The 21,646-nt window shown below is 39.7% G+C and overlaps 1 protein-coding gene across 1 annotated transcript in view; it reads left to right on the top strand.

The window, feature by feature from the left end:
- LOC137997572 (fibroblast growth factor receptor 3-like) overlaps positions 1 to 21,646 on the top strand; it is a 41,268-nt gene that overhangs the window by 10,772 nt on the left and 8,850 nt on the right. Inside the window, exons 2-7 of the mRNA XM_068843652.1 lie at positions 5,126 to 5,184; positions 5,331 to 5,521; positions 6,607 to 6,729; positions 8,473 to 8,500; positions 9,254 to 9,293; positions 9,406 to 9,646. Coding sequence (XP_068699753.1) covers positions 5,126 to 5,184; positions 5,331 to 5,521; positions 6,607 to 6,729; positions 8,473 to 8,500; positions 9,254 to 9,293; positions 9,406 to 9,646 — 682 coding nt within the window. The remainder of the gene's footprint in view (positions 1 to 5,125; positions 5,185 to 5,330; positions 5,522 to 6,606; positions 6,730 to 8,472; positions 8,501 to 9,253; positions 9,294 to 9,405; positions 9,647 to 21,646) is intronic.

The raw sequence follows: 21,646 nt of genomic DNA, 5'->3' as shown, positions 1-21,646 counted from the left end.
TACTGCTCCGAGTGCACCAACAACTACTGGTACCACTTCCTGCTGTCTGGTACCCCATAGTTTTCCAATCTCCATCTTCAAATCTTGGCACTTACTTCTATCAATCTTTTCACCCTCCTTTTCATACACTCTGTAATCCCACGGGGAAGCACTATCCACAATAATTGCCTTGTTACTCTCCTTTTCAACAACAACAATGTCAGGTCTTCTGCCCTCGATAACATGGCCACACGGCATGATCATATCCCACAGTATCTTACATTTAATAATAATAATAATAATAATAATAATAAAAGATTTATACCGCGCCAGTATCCTACTGTTCAAAGGCGCCTTACAAAACTTTTAAATTAACACTTAAAACAGCTAAAATTAATTATAAAAAGCTTTTCTAAAAAGAAAAGTTTTTTATCTACTTTTGAAAAAAAGACACAAACGGAGCGTTTCTAATTTCACATGGCAAAGCATTCCATAATGTTGGTGCTGCTACAAAGAAAGATGTTTTCAAGTTATAGGATGGAGAAACCAGAAGGTGCTTGGATGATGAGTGTATTTGACGTGATGGAGTGTAAGATGTAAGCAAATCACAAATGTACGACGGTGCCAAATTGTTAAGTGCCTTGTAGGTTATAAGCAAAATCTTAAAAATAATACGTTGATTAACGGGAAGCCAGAGAAGATTAGAAAGAAAAGGCGTAATGTGATCATGCTTTGTTGTAAGTGTGACGAGGCGCGCCGCAGCATTCTGGACGTGTTGTAACTTTTTATAGTGTAAGGCTGGTAGGCCATACAAAAGAGAATTACAGTAATCCAACTTCCAAGATACAAACATATGAACGAGCAATTCAGTAGTGGTCGCTGAAAGATACTTCCTGATATAGCTGATATTTCGTAGGTGATAAAACGAAGATTTGCAAATGTTAATAACATGATCATTAAAGCAAAAATGGCTATCGAACATAGTGCCGATATTTCTTGCCTTATGCACGGAGTGAATCGTTTCACCAGCAACTGAAATTTCGTGAAGGAGTGGTCCTGGAAGATGTTAAGCGGAGATCACCAATAATTCAGTCTTGTCTTTATTTAATTTAAGGCGATTAAACATCATCCAATGATTAATTTCATTCACACAGCTCTCGATGTTACACACCGCTAGATCCCTATCACCCAGTATGGTTGGTTGGAAAGACAAGTATAGCTGTACAAATGATAGCTCAAGTTAAATTTCTTTACGATGTCTGAAAGCGGCGAAGTATAAAGCAAATGCAAAATGGGTCCCAAGACAGATCCTTGTGGCACTCCACATTCAAGGTCATGTTTAATAGAGGTACCACCATCGACGGAAACATATTGCATGCGATTCGATAAATAAGATTGCAACCATAATAGAGGCTTTCGAGCTATCCCAAATCGTACACATAAACGAGAAAGGAGAATGGCATGATCAACTGTGTCGAAGGCAGCAGAAAGGTCTAACAGCAGTAAAATTACGATTCGACGATTATCAATGGCCAGAAAGAATATCATTGTGCACACGGATGAGTGCAGTTTCAGTACTGTGATACTGTTTGTACGCTGACTGAAATGTCTCATTTAAATCATATTCGTTGATGTTGGAGATAAGTTGATTAGCTACCAATTTTTCAATTGCTTTGCTGATAAATGAAAGATTCGACACAGGAAGATAATTGGAGAACTGCGTATGATCCAAAGAAGATTTCTTAAGGAGTGGGCGTAACATGGCAACCTTGAGTTTCGAAGGCATCTGACCAGTTTCCAGCGAGATATTTATTATTTTCGAAATGAAATGCAACAGAACACCAAGTGCATTTCTTGTAACGTAACCCGGAAGAGGATCAAGAGCACATGACTTAGCAGCCAGATTCATGATACATGTATGAACTTCGTCCGCTGTTACCGTTTTGACATTATCAAAAGAATATGAACAGGCGTTGTCAACATCAGGAACTGTATCTCGATGAGAGGGAGCAGCAGTTATTATTATATGACCCCGTATTCTAACTATGTTTGTAGTGAAGTACACAATAAACTTGTTAGCAAGATCAGTGGGCGATTTGCGGGGGGGATATTGAATATCTGTTTTCCTTTGTAGTAGTTTGTCAATTCTCTTAAAAAGCTGTTTATAATTTGACTGGTTCTCCTTAATTAATGATGAGAAATAATTCTTCTTGGAGTCACTTCTGCTCAAGGCCTGCTTATATCAGAGCGTCCAGTGGACCAACCTTCCAATACTGTCGTGTCTTCTCTTGTACTCTTTCTGTGCCAGGTACTTGCACTCACTAATAGTGGGATTCATTGTTTCACCCACTGACTTGTCGATGTTGAACTTAACATAGTTTGTTCTGAGAAATTTATTAATATTATTTATCTCTTTATTTATTTTTTTATTTTACACAAAAGACTACTTACATTGCAAATACGACCACTATATACATACTTACAAACAATTCAAAGACACACCAATTACAAAGCTTACTACACTACTTACTTACACTTTTTATTTATTTATTTGTTGTTTATTTTTTTGAATTTAATGAAACATTCATTTACAACATTATTAATTATGTTTTTCCTCGTAACTTTCTATAACATACTTACAATACAAAAAGTGCTGAAAGGATATTCCGCATACCTTAGTATACTTACAATACAGTGTTGGTTGCTTGCTACAAGAGAGTGTTACTGAAACGAACAATTTACATACTTTAAGCTGGCTACAAATACAGTGTTGACTGCTTACTACACGTTTACGAAACAATGCAAAAACGTAAGTGCTTTCCAGTATTTTAAGGCATCCACCTTGTCCCCGCGTCACCCTCTTCACTTTTGATATTACTAGTTTGCTTTTCCGAGGGGCAGTATTTTAAAGGGCCCCATTTTTTGTTGAAGGCTGATGCATCGTTATTGTCCAAGGCAATTTGTTTTTCAATTTCACACCACTTGGCGATAATTTGTAAATACACTTGTAACACAGGATGGCTGTTATTTAATTTACATGCATATATCTAACTGCAGACAGTACTGTTTCGGCCTTCTGGGCCTCATCAGTAAACTTTTGACGGCATGGGTTTTTAGAACAACGCATACACACATTGTCTCCTTTGTTTTGGTATGCGGTTCAGTACTAGTGTGTTCATGTTTATGGACAACAGCTCATTCACAAATTGGACCACGACGCATACACACATTGACAGGCATATAAATTAGCAAGAACATGCAATAGTTGAATGGACACGGGTCGTAAAAGCGTTTCACGAATCGTACGGATCGATCGATTCGTGGGGACAGCTATGCGACGGTATTATCTAATGAGATGCATTTTTCTTGTTGACAGATCGTGTCTTCGGGTAGTTTCCACATAAAAATGAGCGACCTACTGCACTATAACATGCAATACTCGAATCGACATGGGTCGTAAAAGCGTTTCACGAATCGTACGGATAGATCGATTCGTGGGGACAGCTGTGCGACGGTATTATCTAATGAGTTCCTTTTTTCGGGTCGACAGATCGTGTCTTCGGGCAGTTTCCCGCATAAAAATAAGCAACATACTGCCAATATAACATGCAATAGTCGAATGGAGACGGGTCGTAAAAGCGATTCATGAATCATACGGCTTGTTCGATTCGTGGGGACAGCTGTACGACGATTTTATCTAATGAAATGCATTTTTCGGGTCGACAGATCGTGTATCTGTCGATCGTTTCACTTAGTGAGTGTTGGACATGCATGTCACAAGCCTGGTCGCACATTATTATATTTTACCCGAGAGAGTAAAGTGAGAAATACATGTAAGATATTATGCATCGTCAAATGGGAACTCGGAAAAACCGAGTCCCAGATGGGATTTGAACTCACGACTTTTCTTGATCAAGTGCGGCTGTTCTACCCACTGAGCTACAAAAGACTCACTGGTGAGCAAGGGTGAAATGTCGGTATAGACTACGACTGCATCACGCAGTCAGATAGTCCAAGTCCAGATGTGACTCTTAAAGGGGTACTATGATCAAGAAATCATTTTTTTTTTTCCTTTGAATTTCAAAACTATGGTCAGTAAACACTAAGTGACCCACGTTTTAACCCTTCATTTCAAAAGGACACTTGCTTATTTTAACGGGAATTTTTCCATTTAGTGGCCAACCATTACTAACTTTAAAATCCTCAGAGAGTTGGCTCGAGGAGAAGATGACAAAGACTCACTAGTTTAAAGAATGCAATGTGTTTGTACGCGACTGAATTGAATGCAGCACGGGAGTTTCGGGCTGTCAGATTTTTAAGCTGGTGTTTTGCATACAATACAAATTGCGTTTACGCGCTGAAATTTTAAGTTATTGAGTAAATGACGTCACTTGTTGCTAAATTCAATCCTCTGAGGTACAGTCGGTCAGTTTTGAACGTGAAAAATGGCGGACCGTGAAGTCCAAAACTTACACTCAAAGTAAACAGCCTTTGGATAAAAATCAAAGCTCAAAATTTTGGCAGGCAGGTGTTAAAAAACACACTTTCAAAGCCTGAAGAAAAAAAGGAAGTGACCTTTTGATCATAGTACGTCTTTAACTGCATCGCACATATCGGCGATGCAACCAACCAACAACCAAGCTAGTAAAATTAGAAATCAATAAAATATATATGCATCGTCAGATGGGATTTGAACCCACGACCCTCAAAGATCTAGTATGGATGCTCTGACCACTGAGCTACTGGAGATTCAGTGAAGTGTGTGAAATGAAGGTATAGACTACAACACCTCGCTAACTGCATTACGCAGTATATCTTTTATGTATTTCTCACCTTACTCGCTTAGCCGGGTGGTTGGTTGATTGCATCTCCGATATGCCTTAATGTGACTGGGCGATGCAGTTAAGAGTCATATATGGTTATCGAAAAATTGGATTATGCGACTGCGTGATACAGTCGTAGTCTATACCCACAGTTCACCCTTACTCACCACAGAGTCTCCAGTAGCTCAGTGGTTAGAGTATCCGTACTGGATCACGGATTTTTTCGAGTCCCCAGTTGACGATGCATAATATCTTTCATGTATTATATTTTACAGTTGTAAAAACACCACCTGTCTAATTTATGTTACCGTTTTGTTTTTAAGGTAAAAGAAGCATTTCAAACGGACAGCACTTTTCAAAGAATACATGTTTTAGATTTTACGTAAGTAAAATAATCTGATGAAAATATTTTAATTTCATGAAGTTGTGCAAAACTTTCGATTTGTTCTTGATACTGTTATTTTGCCGGTTCGTTTCCTTTATTTATCTGTACATTAACCCACTGTTAAAATTTCGTTCTTCTTTCAGACCAGGCAGTGTTATTGTGAAGTTTGTTTTGATATTTAAGCAATGCGTCTCTACCGACCACGCAATATCAATTTTGAAAGCAGCTGTGGATAATGGAAAATTCGGGCCTTTCACAGTAAACACTAAATCCATTATGGCTTCCGAGAAAGACGAGTTTCAAATTATCTATATAACAGGCATTCCTTCTTCAGGTAACCGCCTCGTTGCAAGAAGTTTCTTTTATTTATTTCAGCTCGTTGCTCTAATCTTCATGTTGTGTTTTAAACTTAACCAAGGAGTGAGATTGATGACCCCCGTCTTGTGCTTGGAAACAATTTAAGGCTTCTAATCGTTCTACCTCTGGGACAGTTCAGCTACACAGGCACTAAGAAATCAGACAGAACAAGAAACTAAATTAAAATGAAAAGTTAAAAGAAACTGTTGCTTCACTTTTCCCTTCGTCATTAGAACAGGCTTTATTGAACTTATGCCACCCTTTTTTATTTATTTATTTCTTTTGCCGTCCGGCCTTGAATTGGCTATGAAGTAAAAACTATATTTTGCTTTTTTTAAAGAACTTTAAAAATGATGTAGAATGGTGTTTTCTATTTTGGAATATCTCTCGTTTCTGAGATATTCAAGTTTTTGCTTAAAAATTGATGATGTCACAAACTGTACACATGCCTGTAATGAATCCCAAAATTGAAAATATAATCTCCGAAAATATTGAATGGGTGTCGTTCAAATTCCTCTGTTTTTCATTTAACGCCGCTATTACTTGCTGCGGCTCCGACCGATTAGGATCGAAGAGATAGTGACGTCGTTCACTCACTTAAAAATGAAAAGCTTAACAGTGTGTAAATGCGGCTTTACTAGTATGCAGCACGAGAGTTTGTCAAATATGTTTTCTACATACTAATTAAGCCGCATTCACACAGTGCATAGTAAATGACGTCACTTTCTCCTCGATCCAGCTCCCAGATAGCTTATCTTTCAACACCACGCCAAGTAATAGCGGACCGTTAATTTATAATAATTGCCCAAGAAAATTGATACTTGTACTTCTTCTCCTGAAATGATTGCATAAAATCTGGCATTTCGAGTATCCTGCACAAAGAGTGATTTTTTTTCATGATTTTTTATCGTAGTAGCACTTTAAAAATCTCCTCTTGGAATCAGGAGGTCTTTCAAGCCATGGAATTACTAGGAACCTTGTATTTTACAATACGAAATTGAAAGAGTTTATGGATGAACAAGAGTAAGTCTATTTGTCTACTTATTTACCCCTTTTTTTTAGTTTCAGATCGGTCGGCTCGAACGCTATTTAACAGGACTATTCTTGTCGCTGTCACCGCCAGTTGCATCCTGGTTGCAGTGATCATTAGCCTTGTTATCTATGTCATTTGGCTTCGCAGGAAAGGTGATTGAAGGTCCATTTCAATAAGCGTCACCAAGTGTCCCTTTCCTCTTTTACCCAGCTTCAAGATGACTCGTAATCAGAATACAGACAATTAACGTCACAAAGTGTCCCCCAAAATCCAGCTCTTCACATAAGCATAAACTGAAGAAAGGATAAGCTGCTGGATTTACCCTGACCTAACCTAACCGTAATACAACGCTGACCTTTACCCTAGCCTCATTGTTAGAAATAGGTAGGAAATGCTTCCACTTAAAAGGACACTTCGTGTTGGATATCAACTGAATTTGGCTTGCATCTAATTACTTGCCTTTCAGACATGAGTGATTTTTGGTTAGTGTGATTAGGGAACAAGCGTCCGTTTTATTAAGAGAGCAGCGTAAGCTCCTATTTTCACAAAACGTATACGAAAAAAATAAACGACGTAGATTTTCAAAATTTGATGGCTTCGCTACCTTAGGTAGTGTTTTCTTACTGCCGCACAACTCAAATGAACAAAAACGTAAACGGTTATAGCTCGTGTGCGTGTTTGTCATGTTTTGAGCCAACCCTTTGTTTTTTCCTTTCTGTTTACGGAAGTATTCGTTTATACATTTGTTAATTTGCTAATTGTTTTTTTTATTTATGTCCGGCTCAAATGGAATATTTTCACTCAAGTGACCAGCAACCTTGTTTTTACACCAAAACAAAAGAAACATTTTGCATGATAATAGAGCTCAATTCACAGAGGATTAGTTGGGGCATCAACATGGCCGCCGTTCCTTTGTTTACAGACACCAACATGGCTGTTGTGACGTCACGTCAAAACACTCTATACGCTGGAAACATGCGAGTGGAAAACAAAATAAATAAATGATTCTTTAATTTGCTACTTTAGCGGTTGTTCATGGACTTGTCTCTGCTCCCTTGCTTAACAGCCACCGTTCTTTTTCCGTTTTTGAAGAAACAAAAGAATGCAATTTAAAAAAATATTTGAAAAAATGCAAACTAGGTTACACTGGTGGTTTAAAAGATGATATATTACAATAAAAAATGTTCCCAACGTTTCGGTCACAAACACGGACCTTATTCAGGGGAAGTGAAAGAAAAAACCACACAAAAGCACAGATATAAGCAAGACGCTGATTAAAAATTCGAGATAAGTCATTTTTTCTTGTTTGCGAGGGTCAAGTGCAAATACTCCTTGGGGAGTAACGCCTCGTCATCTCGGTTGAGCGGGTCTTTCGCGCAATTAATCTCCCAAGCTTCCAAAATCTTTACTTTGGTGCCAATTACTATTAGTCCTGAGAATTGTGGCCTCATCCCATGCGATATCGTGATTGGTATTTGTCACGTGGTCTGCAAGTGCTGATTTTTTGCATTGTCTCCGTGCAACAGCCTTCTGGTGCTCGCCTTTTCTTGTTGAGAATTTTCTTTGCTTTTCGCCGACGTAGCTCTCGCTACAATCAGCGCAAGGAATGTCGTATATCATCTTTTAAACCACCAGTGTAACCTAGTTTGTATTTTTTCAAATATTTTTAAATGTACTCACCTGGTGACAAACCCAGTTTTAATGTAATTTTAATTGCCCTATGTGCGTAGATAACTCAAATACCAAATTGCCTTCTTTGTGGCCACTATTAAGTGTTTTCGTTGTTTATTATTATATAATTTCTTGAATTTGCTATTGGCATTCGAAAGGATGGAAGCTTTGCTCTTTGCAGAGAAATGCTGTGATCAATATGTTTGATATGATTTTCTTTCTAGTATCTGAAGGGAAGAAAAGAAAGAAAAGGTAAGCAGCTCCCCACCACCACCCCCCCCCCCCCAACCCCCTTCCCCCACACACACAGAAAAACACCAATTATGTAAATTTTGCTGCTGTTGTACTCTACTTCACGAAAAATTAGTTGCAGCACAATGAATTTAGATCATGGATGCTTATCGCAAGGTGGACAGGAGACAAGCGAGGATGTTGAGGATATCCTAACGACAGAAATATGTCAACATCCTAGACCTGTTGTACGGATTGTTGATCTAAATGTCCCTGTGCTTAGTACTCGCTTTGTGTCATACATGTAAATACACTAAGATATAGCAGTGGCCAGAGGTAAAGGATATTCAACAAAACGCAGTTTCGGATATTCCCTCCTAAAACTTATTAATAATTCATTAAGTCAACTTCCAATCACAGGATGAAATGTATGCCACATGAAACACAAAAAATAGTTTAGGCCCATACATGTTGCAGGCTTTTGTTTCTTCTTCGGCGATTGTAATGTGGCGATTGCCTTGACAGCATGGAAACAGGGATTTAAGTTGTTCCATATAAACTATTTTACTCCACACAATATGCGATTCACTGAAGCATTCTATTGATTCTATTAAATTTATTTCAAGTTCAAAATTATTTTGTTAATTTAAGGCTTCAGTTGATCTTCAGTTTTGGTTCTCATTCCCTCTGTCGAACTGCGCATGCCTGACTTGTTTCTATAGATAATTTTCTCTGTTTATTTCTTTCTTTCTTTCTTTCATTTGCTTGTTTAAGGACAAATGAGGAGCCATCTGAAGAGGATGAGAAAGGAAACGTATGTACTTAGAATCAGGATGCATCTTTTTCTCCTTCTATCACTTCCCGTCGCTGTTTAAAAAATGCTTCTTACAGCAACTCCTTAAGACAATGAAAACTTCTTTCATTAGACTGCAGTAGAAATGGGAAAACTTGACTTCCAAAGGCCGGCCTCGACAACTATCTCACAATCGCGGGAACACGCACAACTTTCCACTTTTCCCTCCAAACGCTCCTGGGAGATTTCTAGAGATCTTGTGACCGTTGAAAAAATTATTGGAAAAGGTGCTTTTGGTCAAGTTGCCAAGGGATCAGCCGTGGGTCTCCGAGGAATGCGTCAGAAAACGACAGTGGCGGTGAAAATGTTGAAAGGTAGGTTGATAAGATGAAACAGAACATGAAGTATGAATCACAATAAGTGCACTTGGTATCATGCGCTCTCTGCCACAAGAAATTAAGACATGCATACCGCTTGCATAAGGCGCCCTTCAGTTCACAATTTCATCTGCTTTTATTCACATGCTTTAATAATAAATTTGAGGGATGTTACTGGAATGACCTCTAATACCCGTAAAGGACACCTTTTATTTCCATATCCAACTAGTCTTTCGCTCTATAACATTTCCCAAATTTCAATTTTGTTTCCTCTTTTCAATTGAGTGTTCTATTTCGTCAGCAAAATTTTGGTATTCGATTTTGTTCTACAAAGTGATCTTTTAGTGCTTTTTGGCCTCTCTCTTTTTAAATAACGATGTGTTTGAGCACATTTTGTTTTTCAGAGGCGTTCCTTTTCTTGATTCTGGAACGGTGCCCTCTTGAAAAGCGAGAACAGATTGTTCCTCCTTTTTGTGCTCCTTTTGATGAAATCGGAACGAACTTTCCTACTACTTGGGAACGAAATGGCCCTTTATTGCTAAAAGGGGAACCAATCGTTCCGAGTTCCGAATCCCGAGCGGAACAAATTGGTCCTTAATGGATGATTTGGGAACCATTATTCCTAAAAATGTGTTCCTTTTGATGACACGGGAACGTGCTTTTATAAAGATACGGAACAAAATAGTCCTTTATTGTTAAAAAGGGAACCAATTGTTCCGAATTCCTAATCCCGAGGAGAACAAATTGGACCTTAATGGATGATTTGAGAACCATTGTTTCTAAAAATTATGTTCCTTTCTATCACATGGGAACCAATTGTTCCGAGTTCCGAGTTCCGAGCGGAACAAATTGGACCTTAATGGGTGAGTTGAGAACCATTGTTCCTAAAAATGTGTTTCTTTCTATCACATGGGAACCAATTGTTCCGAGTTCCGAGTTCCGAATTCCGAGCGGAACAGGTGCGGTTTGAGAACTATTGTTCCTAAAAATGTGTTCCTTTTAATAACATGGGAACCTGTTTTTTATCAAAATACGGAACAAAATGGTCCTTTAGTGTTAAAGTGGAACCACTTGTTCCGAGTTCCGAATTCCGAGCGGAACAAATTGGACCTTAAATGGATGATTTGAGAACTATTGTTCCTAAAATTGTGTTCCTTTTGATAACATGGGAACGTGTTTTTATAAAAATACGGAACAAAATGTTCCTTTAGTGTTAAAGTGGAACCAATTGTTTCTAGTTCCGAATCACGAGCGGAACAAATTGGTCCTTTATCTGTGATTTAAAATCAAAATGTACCAAAAACGTGTTAATCCTTTGTCATTATTTGAAGAGCATTTGTTCCTACTCGTGAGTTGCCAAAAGTCTTTATCGTTTCGTTTTACGACAGGAGGAACGTTTGTTCATCAATGTGTGATTTCGTGTTGCGCTTTGCTTTTATTGCTCATTTTCTGGTCTTTTCTCAGCTGTTCCTAAGGAAAATTGTTCTCTTTTTAGCTGTTATTTCCTTTCCTGTTAGATTAAGGAACCGTTGGATCGTGCTTATAACCTCAATAATATGTATGTCCTAGTAATGCGTGCAATGAAGGAGTACCTGCAATGATAATAATCCAAAACATTTTATGAATAGTGATTTATGGGCGTGTTGCGTCAAATTCAAACGTGCACGACACTTCTCTTGCTGGTTCCGATTGGTTAGTTCCGTTGTTATAATATCGGCCTTTGTTGAATGAGACAAACAAAGGCGCTCTTTTAAATGCAATCATTTCCTCTCACTAAGAATAAATGAGTAAAGCAAACAAGATTGAGTGGTCTAATATCGATGGCGCATTGCCTAAAACAAAACGTCTTCACCGACAGTTTGTACCATTGCCCGATTCAACTGGGCGAACATGAAGGATTTCAAAGCCAATACTGGTGTAGGAAACACGTCTAACCCTGACACGTCTAACCCTAACCCTAACCCACTGCAAAAAGAAAACTAACAGATAAATACCCTGATATAAATGTGGAATGGGATAAAGTTTACTCTTTACCTTTCCGTTCAACTTTGGAATCGAAGACTAGGGAGTTTCAATACAAAATCTTGAATTGCATTGTCTATACAAACGAAATTCTTTATCGTTTTGGCCTAGCTGCCTCCCCTAGTTGCACCTTTTGTCAAGAAACAGCAGAATCCATCGAGCATTTACTCTTTTCCTGCAAAATATCCTCTGAATATTGGAAACATGTTTTATCCTGGCTTAAAGACAATGATATTTATATTGAAACATTGAAGGAGTGGGACATAATTTTTGGGAAGTTCGACGTAAAAGACAATTTACTTTAATAAATCATTTATTATTACTAGGAAAATATTATATTTATTCTAAAAAGTGTCAGAATAGTCTACCAACGGCTCAGGGTTTTATCGCTCAGATTAAATTGATTTATAGAATTGAACTCCAAATTGCCAGAGAAAAAAATAAGCTTTCACAACATTTTATTAAATGGAGAAAACTTGTCGAAGTATTGACCTAGGAAGAGATGGTGGTGGAAAGAATATCAAAATACACGTAAGTTAATAGGCGAGTAAATTTTCGTTTGTTTCTTTAGCGGCTTGTAATATATCCAATCTAATTGAACTAATTAAACTACGAAAGTAGTTTATTGTATTTAACGTATTGTAAGTAAGTTTATTGTAAGTATTATATTGTATTTAGTTTATTGTAATTATGTATTGTAAGTGATGTATTGTAATAGTTCATTGTAAGATATCGTTAAGCGTTAGGCATAAAATTGTAACATATTATTTACAAAATGTAGCAAAAAAATAAAAAATTACAAAAAAAAAAAACAACAACAACAACAAGCATAGTTGGCTCTGTTATTTCGACGAAAACCAAGCGTAGACTTGAGGACTGCCGCAAACTCTTCAAAAGTGCCAACGAAATCGTGGGCCTCGAGTACCGTTGTTGATGATGTATCGCCTACGTGTTCAAAACCCGGCGCTAGATCAATACCGTCCTTTTCATCTTCCAGTCAAATTGGCGAGCAATTTACAACTTGGCTTGTTGGAAGTGACGGCGCTTACAAGAGAGAACATCCGGCTCAGCAGATTGTCAATAGCTGCTTGAAATTTCTCATGTTTTGCTGCGAAGAGGAGGAGGAATTAAATTTCAAAGTAATGGATTTTAGCCTGTGTTCTCCAAGCCTGTTGTTTAAGTTATTGATTATTTAGTGCAACATTGGACATGGCGGCTGATTGGGTTAATCGACTTTAGAAAAGTCAACGGTGCATCGGATGAAGTTCTTAGAAAATTATCTAAGTAAGTAAGTAAGTAAGTAAGAACCTTTATTTGACTTCGAATTACAGATAGCAACCAATTATGCTAATATCTTCGAAGAAATAAAATAATATATAAAATAAACTAAATAGACTAAGAATTATTGTACATAATAAATAAATACATATTCACATGTATGTAATAATGTACAATAATGTACAATAGATAAGATATAAAGTTAAGCTAAATTACAAAAAGGACAACAATCACGATCAAATTTAATTTGATTTACAGCTAGTTTAAATGCATTGGTCGTAGGAGCGGTTCTAAGTGAGTTAGGTAACGAGTTCCAGAGTTTAGAAGCAAAATAACGGAAAGAATGTAGGCCATAGGTTGTGGTATTAACCCTGGGGACATTGAGAAGATGTTGGCCTCGTAGGTTATAAGTAGTATCTTTGACGTTGAGTAGATTCTTAATATATACAGGGGTGTTACCATTAAGTGCTCGATAAGTGAGAGTCAACATATCATGTATCCTGCGGTCTTGTAAACAAGGCTGGTTAATGTAGTCTAATGAATCGTCATAAGTGCTATGAAGGTCATTGAAGACAAAGGGGAGGCATCTCTCATTAATTTTCTCCAGTTTATCAACATTCTTTTTGTCGCAATGAAGCCAGATAACGGAACAGTAATTAAGATGTGATAATATAAATGATTCATATAGACGTTTCTTAGCACCAGTTGGTATTAGACGTTTATGTCGTTTAAGCACTTGGAGTTGATTACTAACTTTGCTACTTTCAGCTTCAGGAAATGGTGTGGTCTGCCGGCTTTCTGTGGCCATCTCAGTCTGAGTCACTTCGTTTAGTTCGTCTGTTGTCGGCAATGGTTCCTGGACGCATTTCACCAAGTGTTGGTCTTGCTGACGGAGAATTCCAAGGTCAACACATACCCTCCTCCGCTCCTCTATCGCCTCGGTTGTGTTGTAAGTTCCAAGTGACTTATAGTGGAGCTTGAGCTTGTCACAGAGTACTTTGACATATGCTTTCAAGTTTGCGATGAGATGGGATCACGAGCGCGGAGGGATTTTTGGACACACTCGTATAGCTCCTTTTCTGTTTCTTTCAACCACCTGCCCTCGAATGCTTCTTTCGCTTTCTGTTTCCTTGCTTCCTTCTCCTCGTCTATCTCCTTCTGACATAACGCATCCAGATCATCCTTGAGCTGGGTTGGCAAAGGATTGGAGCTGTTCCTTGGAAGAAGGTCCGCGTGCTCTCTGGGCACCCCTCTGGCAATTTTAAAGCTGTCTCGCCTGCATTGATGAAGCTGTTCTTCCCGCGCAAACCGCTCTTCTCTCTTGCGCACGCGCGTTTGTAACATGCTGGCAATTTGTCGGTGTCGTAGGGAACCAGGGGGACATAGCTCAACCGTTGTCCTCATGTTGCTGGAGCACTGCCTGTCATCCCAGTTGGGTCCATCTCCGCTGCTTTCTTCGACCGGGGTCGGCACTACGCCTGTGTCCTCTAGTGGGTCAGTCCAATCTTCCTAGGGCGCCAACGTTCGCAGAGCGTCCTTTTCCTTGCGTTTCTTGGCGGCCCTCCAGGCCGTCGTCAGAGCTTTCTTCTTGGCCACTGGGTGGACGGGCTTTTGTCGAAGCCCATACAATACACCTCATGGGATGCTTGTGAATCCACTCTGCCGCTTTCTTTTTTGGATTGGGCAGACTCTTAAATGTGTAGTTCCTTAAACGACGATCCATCCTGGGCTGATCTTCTAGCCTAAATTCAAGCTTTTGCTGCGCTGTTAGCAGCATGGGACAACGTTTAATGAATGACTTTGCGGTCTGGTACTTTACATCACACGCCGTGTACCCCCCTTGGGTCAGAATCTTCCAGTCGTCTATGTCTACTGTGGAGGGACTCGCTTCGTCGATGAACATTATTTCTGTAAAGCAATTAATCATGGCCTTGTTGAAGACTCGTTGTTTCGTGATTGTTGCTATATTGCTGTGGTGCACTATTCCTAGAATTGGTTGAAACTGTTCGCAGTGCCAATGAGACAAGATACCTTGTCCTTGTGTCGTTTTTGGTCATGGTTCAAATGTCTTAGAAAGTCCTCGCAAACATTTCAATTTCGGCTTCTGGGAGACTATTTTCCAAGATTTCCTTGAAGTACTTAGGCTCTGCTTCTTTCTTCGTATGGGGAAAATACCCTGGGTGTAACGTGACCAATGTCCTTGTCCTTGATCGCATTCTCCAAGAAGCGACGCGCCTTAATGGACCAGCACCAGCCATCATTGACCTCAATAATCAAATCAATCAGTCAAAGCGAGGATCTCTATGACTTTTTCATGTCCTTTAGTAGTCGCGCCTTGAAAAGTTCATTTGCCGCCATGCTATTAACGAACGCCTCCACCTCGCACTTGAACGAGTACGTGTATTTTGCCTTGTCGCATTTCTTGTACACCTTGCCACCATAAAGAGCATACCCCAGCCTTTTCATGGCATTACCAATGTCATTCACAAGTACTGTGAGTTTATCCAATAACCTAGCCTGTTCTTCGATGGTTTCGCTTCCTCTCTGGATGCCTGTGACATGTGCATCTAACTGGAAACCGAACTGGTTGATGACCAATTTTGCATCTTGTAATTTCCTCAAAGCACACGAAAGATTGGAGTGAAACGAGGAATCAACCAGCCAAACTCGGACAACGTTCTCGGTCCCGCAGTCGTCAAGATCCACTGAATCAGAGTCATCCACGAAACTTCAAGTTCATCCAGAAAGCAGTATCGGTAAGATGTATTCACCAAGTCCTCCATAAATGGGTTCTTATGGTCCTTGAGGACTTAAAACAGCTCCTTCATTGCGCCAGATTCTTTGCCCTCTTGGCAGGGAACCTATAAGATTCAGAATACTTAAGACAATTAACTGGAATACTAAGGCCATACACAAGCTCATTTAATTTTGCGGAAACTAGTTGTCCTAAGGACTACAAACGAAAGTTTAAGATGGCGTGGCCTAAAATTCGAGACTAGATAATGTGTACCACTATGAAAAATCAAGTGAAGCTATGATCTTCGCAGTTATGAGAGCAATTTTTGCAGTTGCGTAGAGAAGCCTGAAAAATTCAGGACTTCAACGGGGTTTGAACCCGTGACCTCGCGATTCCGGTGCGACGCTCTAACCAACTGAGCTATGAAGCCACTGATGATGGGAGCTGGTCATTTGTGGGTTCTAATGGTCCCGTGAGGAATGAATCAATGATGAAATGGTATATGAAATGAATCATATATGAACTGCGGATATGAAATCAAGTGAAGCTACAGCTATAACTTGATGTAAGAACAAGATTGCGTGACGCATGACCTGGCCAAACGTCAATAGATGTAATCCTTTTCTAGGTGTTAGCGTTTTGAGGTGTAAGCCCAAAGTGCTTGTTAGAAATACTAGTTCTCAATCTACCTTTTGATGCGAAAAAACCTTTCATGCATTGATATCGCGTCGCTAGTTGCTTACATTTCATTGCATGGCATCTTGTAGCTATTCACTCCTCGTTGGTGGACCCTGTGGCCTGCAATCGGCGAGTGTAGCAAAGATGTCTACAATCACCTCGCGTATTGCAAAATCAGCCACGACATGCAGTGGACAGTGAATCAAAGCTATTACTTACTCGAGCAGGCAGGTGGTTTCCTTTTTGACCTTACAAATCCTCGAGAACGAATTTTTTCTTTGGACATTTTTTAAAAAAATAATCAGCATTTTTATTTCAGGCATCTTTGAGACAGAAAGAAAATAACATTGTGCCCACGACATCGAGATTTGTTTGGGACTAGGTGGAGGTTCAATCAGTGGCGATGTGCGATGCCCACTTCTGCGGGGATGGATGCCCACAGGGAAAAATTCTCAGCCCCAAAAGCTCAATATGGATTGAAAAAGGCGCCACGAATCTGCTTGTAACAGTAGGCTCGCGTAAGTATTAAACATTGTTGTTATATTCTGGGTAAATTTATATAAATGATTTTCGTTCATGATAAATTATCCGCAATTAGTTTACACGGTTACTCTAGGGTGCGTAGTTTTGCTAGCTTTCATGTGCATGCAGGAGAGGCTCGGGGTTGACGCATAGACGGAGAAAGTTGGCACAGAACACCGCTTCTCAAACGTACTTTCCTAACAAATAACCGTTGCCGCCGTAAAAGTCATCGAAGATGATTTTTGTTTACTTAATGCTTTAGACACGCGAGTGCACTAGCGCGAAGCGCGAAAAACCTATTCCCCCGGCCATCCTGTCTCCCCAAAACCGCGCGCTCGTAAAAACCCATCTTACGCGGGAAAAGAGACTAAGTCTTGTTGAGAAAAAATGTTGATTATCCAGTATGCTCGCTGGAGTGTCGTTAAAATAGTTTCGCGTTGTAAAACCTTCCCAACCACTTTTCCGTACTTGCACGTTGTGAATAAGAAATAATCGGTCCTTTATTATGTTCTTCCGGTTTCCTAATGTTCATGAATTATTTTATGGATAAAAACCATTTTGGAAGAAAACATTCCTTGTTTGCGTGATCAGAATCCGTCAAATGTTAACACCTTCGTCTACGAGCAGTCTCTCTTTCCCCTCAGGTGTACTCGAGGACCGAAGAAAACGAACAAGCGAGCACCGCAAAAATCGCCTGCGGTGTTGAAACGTGACTCGCATGTCGAGCCGCTAGTGTTGTGAGCCGGCTCGACACGCGCGTCACGTTTGCTCGCCACGGGGCGATTTTCGCGGACGCTCGCTTGTTCGTTTCCAAAATGGTTTTTTTTTTTCATGAATAATATTAATTCACGAAAATTAGGAAACCGGAAGAACATAATAAAGGACCGATCACTTCTTATTCACATCGTGTGAATGTCTACGGAGGGGTTGCTAGTGTCTAGTGAGGTTTTACAACACCAAAACTGTTTTAACGAAACCGCAGCGACACTACATAATAATTAACCTTTTTTTCTCAACAAGACTTAGTCTTTTCACAGACGTTTTTTACCGCCTAAGATGGGTTTTCACGAGCGCGCACAAGGGTTTAGGGGTGACAGGTTGGCCGGAGGAATGAGAATATGTTTTTTCGCGCTTCGCGCTCGTTCACTCGCGTGTCCAGAGGACCAGAGCACTAAATCTATAAACAGTTGTGAACAGACTCCAAAAATCATCTTTTACGGCGGCAACGGTTGGCATTGGCATACTGTTAGGAAAGTACGTTTGAGCAGCGGTGTTCTGTGCCAACTTTTTCCATCTATGCGTCACCCCTGAGCCTCTCCTGCATGCACATGAGAGCTAGCGAAACTACGCACCCTAGAGTAACCGTGTAAACTAATTGCGGATAATTTATCATGAACGAAAATCATTTATATAAATTTACTCAGAAAATAACAACAATGTTTAATACTTAATATTTTAAGCAAGAGCCAATACAACGTAGATTTGATTTCAGTGGTGTACTTTATTTCGGCTGGCCAAAGCAGCCTTCTTGATTGTGCACGGTTGCTTGCTTCAACACTCTGGAACTTAATACTTACGCGAGCCTACTAGTACAAGAAGATTCGTGGCGCTCATAACATAGGCTGAATGCGCCTTTTTCAATCCATATTGAGCCTTTGGGGCTGAGGATGTTCCCCTGTGGGCATCCATCCCCGCAGAAGTGGGGATTGAACATCGCCACTTATTGAACCTCCACCTAGTCCCAAACAAATCTCGATGTCGTGGGCACAATGTTATTTTCTTTCTGTCTCAAAGATGCCTGAAATAAAAATGCCGATTATTTTTTAAAAAATGTCCAAAGGAAAAATTCGTTCTCGAGGATTTGTAATGTCAAAAAGGAAACCACCTACCTGCTCGAGTAAGTAATAGCTTTGATTCACTGTCCACTGCATGTCGTGGCTGATTTTGCAATACACGAGGTGATTGTGGACATCGCCGATTGCAACACATTCCACATTCGCGGGGTCCATTCGCGGGCCACAGGGTCCACCGACGAGGAGTGAATAGCCACAAGAAGCCATGCAATGAAATGTAAACAACTAGCGACGCGACTGACGCGATATCAATGCGTGAAAGGTTTTTCCGCATCAAAAGGTAGATTTAGAACTAGTATTTCTTGCAAGCACTTTGGGCTTACACCAGGATAACATCTATTGTTATTCCTCCCAACTCAAATACGTTTTCTGATTAGAGGAGAACGTGTCACGTGTCATTGGTCAATACTTCATGAAGCCCTAGGGCGAACAAACCTTCATGACTCCCTAGGGCAACAACAACTTGAACTTTCGACTCACACGTGATCAGGTCGTGCACCTTTGAAACGGCGGCAAATCTGTACGCCAGCGGACGTCAAGCAAATAATTTTTATCTGTTTATTGTTCTATTTTGAGTTGGGAGGTATAACAAAACACTTAATGACTGACCCCTCGGGAAACAGTGAGTTTTGTTTCCCCTCGTCCTCAATGTTTTCCTCGGCTTCGCCTCGGGGAACATTAAGGGTCTCGGGGAAACAAAACTCACTGTTTCCCTTGGGGCCAGTCATTAAGTGCTTATTGACCTTTGGCCAGGTCATGCGTCACGCAATCTTGTTCTTACATCATATCCTGCTTCTGTTCCGGAATGTTACTTCTGTGAACTTGTTTTCGGCCAGGTACCGACAAATTTCGAGCAAACAAGGGTATCACATGTCCAGCAAGCTACATATATTATAGTACCAAACACAACGTTTTTCGTAGGGTTTGAAGCGAAAAATTCACGATCTTTCTCGAAAATTCGAGATAGCGAAATTCGAAGTAGCGAATTTTCGAGGTAACCAAACGAAAATTCGAGATAACAAAATTTGAAGCAGCGAATTTTTGTGACATGAATCGGCGGCAGCCATCAACAACATCGCTGAAAAAGCGTATGTACGCGTAAATAAACGCGTTAAGGTTAGCGTAAATAAAGTCGTATCGAAAATAGATTCAATGATCCGACAGTTCAATCGGCTATTTCCAACGGAAAAAAAAAAGATTGCCACACACAACAAAAACTGCGATTGCTTCACCAACGAGAGTTTGTAGTAGAGATTACACATTGTGAAATGACGGCAGAAAAGAATCATCGGGGCAAATTCGAACTTGGCAAATTTTTGTCCAGAAAATACGTGGGAATGTTCGAGAACAGCAAATAAAGAGCAAAATTTCGCCCAATTTTTTTAGGTCATTTATCGAACAGAGCGATTTTTCGCACGAAAATTCGAAGTCAATTTTCGTTCCGAGGGAATTTTCGTTCGAAAATTCGGTGTAGTTGGAAACAATAGGCCTTGAGAATTATCATGACTTTTCGTTGAAAATTCGCTTCCATCGAAAATTCGATATTTTTTCGTCGAAAAGCCAGGAAAAGCTGCGAATTTCGGCGAAATACGTTTGCATTACTTTTGCACAACACTGTATTCGGGATTTTTCAGCTATTTCCGCAGGTAAGTCGGCCCTCACTCGGCTTTGGGAGTAGCGTGTTTATATACTTGGTTTTTTAGCGAGCGTTTTGGCGCAGCTGTCGTGCACTTTCACTCACTCCGTGTCTTTTTACGCGGTGCTCGATTTTACTTTTGCTGACACGCTCTTTTGTTTGGTATAACACGCTCTATTGTTTACAACTTGTAGTATCAGACACAAGAAAATTTTAATGAGGCGTGCATTACGACACGGCACTCCCGTGTTAAAGTAAATTTCTTTTGTCTAGCGTGCTAAAATAGCGTGCCCGTGTCATCACCTTTTTTTTGGTTTTCCCGTGGACGGTCACATTTAGTGGAGGATTATTTTGATCAGACAGAAAATGGATAATTTTTAGAAACACGGTAAGGTTCATGTTATTCGAGTCCGGACGGAAAACAAGGGCGGTGTGTGTTGATCGAAGTTCAAAAGCATCAACACTATATAAAATTGTTCTGCAAGCCCCTTAAGTAATTTTGCGAAGGTTTTCTCCAATATTTTTCTCCTTGAAAACGGTTACAATTTGCTACGGTTTGTGTCATAAATTCATTCACAGATTCTTGTCTTGTCAAACTACTCTTCACGGGGGTTAGACGGGGTAATTTTTCAGTGCCGCCAGAAATATTTTAACCCAGTAATTTACAAGGGTTGTTCTTCAAAGCTGTTGTTATTTCACGTCCAAACTCGACGTACCAATTGGATTTCTGTAGTGTGGAAGTTGGGTGAAATTTGCGATTTTTGGAAATGCCTGAAACTGGTTTACTTCTATCGGCCAAAACATTCTCATTTTAACAGCTTATCCAAATTTCAAGTGTGTTTATATTGTGTTTGTGTTTCATAAACAGACGATGTCGCATCTTACCGTACGAGCGAGTTAAAAATGTGTTTATATTTTCCGCCAATTTCACCATTCGAAGGACGCCAACATGCGTGTTTTCAAACTTTCCGCAATTTCGCAAAATATAAAAAGCTGTTGAAAGGTTTAATGTTATATTTGAAAATACTTCACTATAGAGGTTACTTGGGCCAAATATAAAGGGATTCGAAACTTCACGGCTGACGCCCAATTCTCCATAATTTGCGGACATCGGCTCTTATAAAATACTCATACTCAAATCTAAGCTACACTAAGTCATCCTCTCACCAAGAGGACCAATTTCCTTAGCAATATATTACACGTACGTACTAATAATTGATGGGTTTTTAATGAAGCTTCCTACTATCAATTTCAACCTAGTTTAAAATAAA

This window comes from Montipora foliosa, chromosome 3 (assembly GCF_036669935.1).
Source record: "Montipora foliosa isolate CH-2021 chromosome 3, ASM3666993v2, whole genome shotgun sequence".
In the NCBI taxonomy this organism is placed as follows: domain Eukaryota; kingdom Metazoa; phylum Cnidaria; class Anthozoa; order Scleractinia; family Acroporidae; genus Montipora; species Montipora foliosa.
This window is presented reverse-complemented; position numbering and strand designations above follow the sequence as displayed.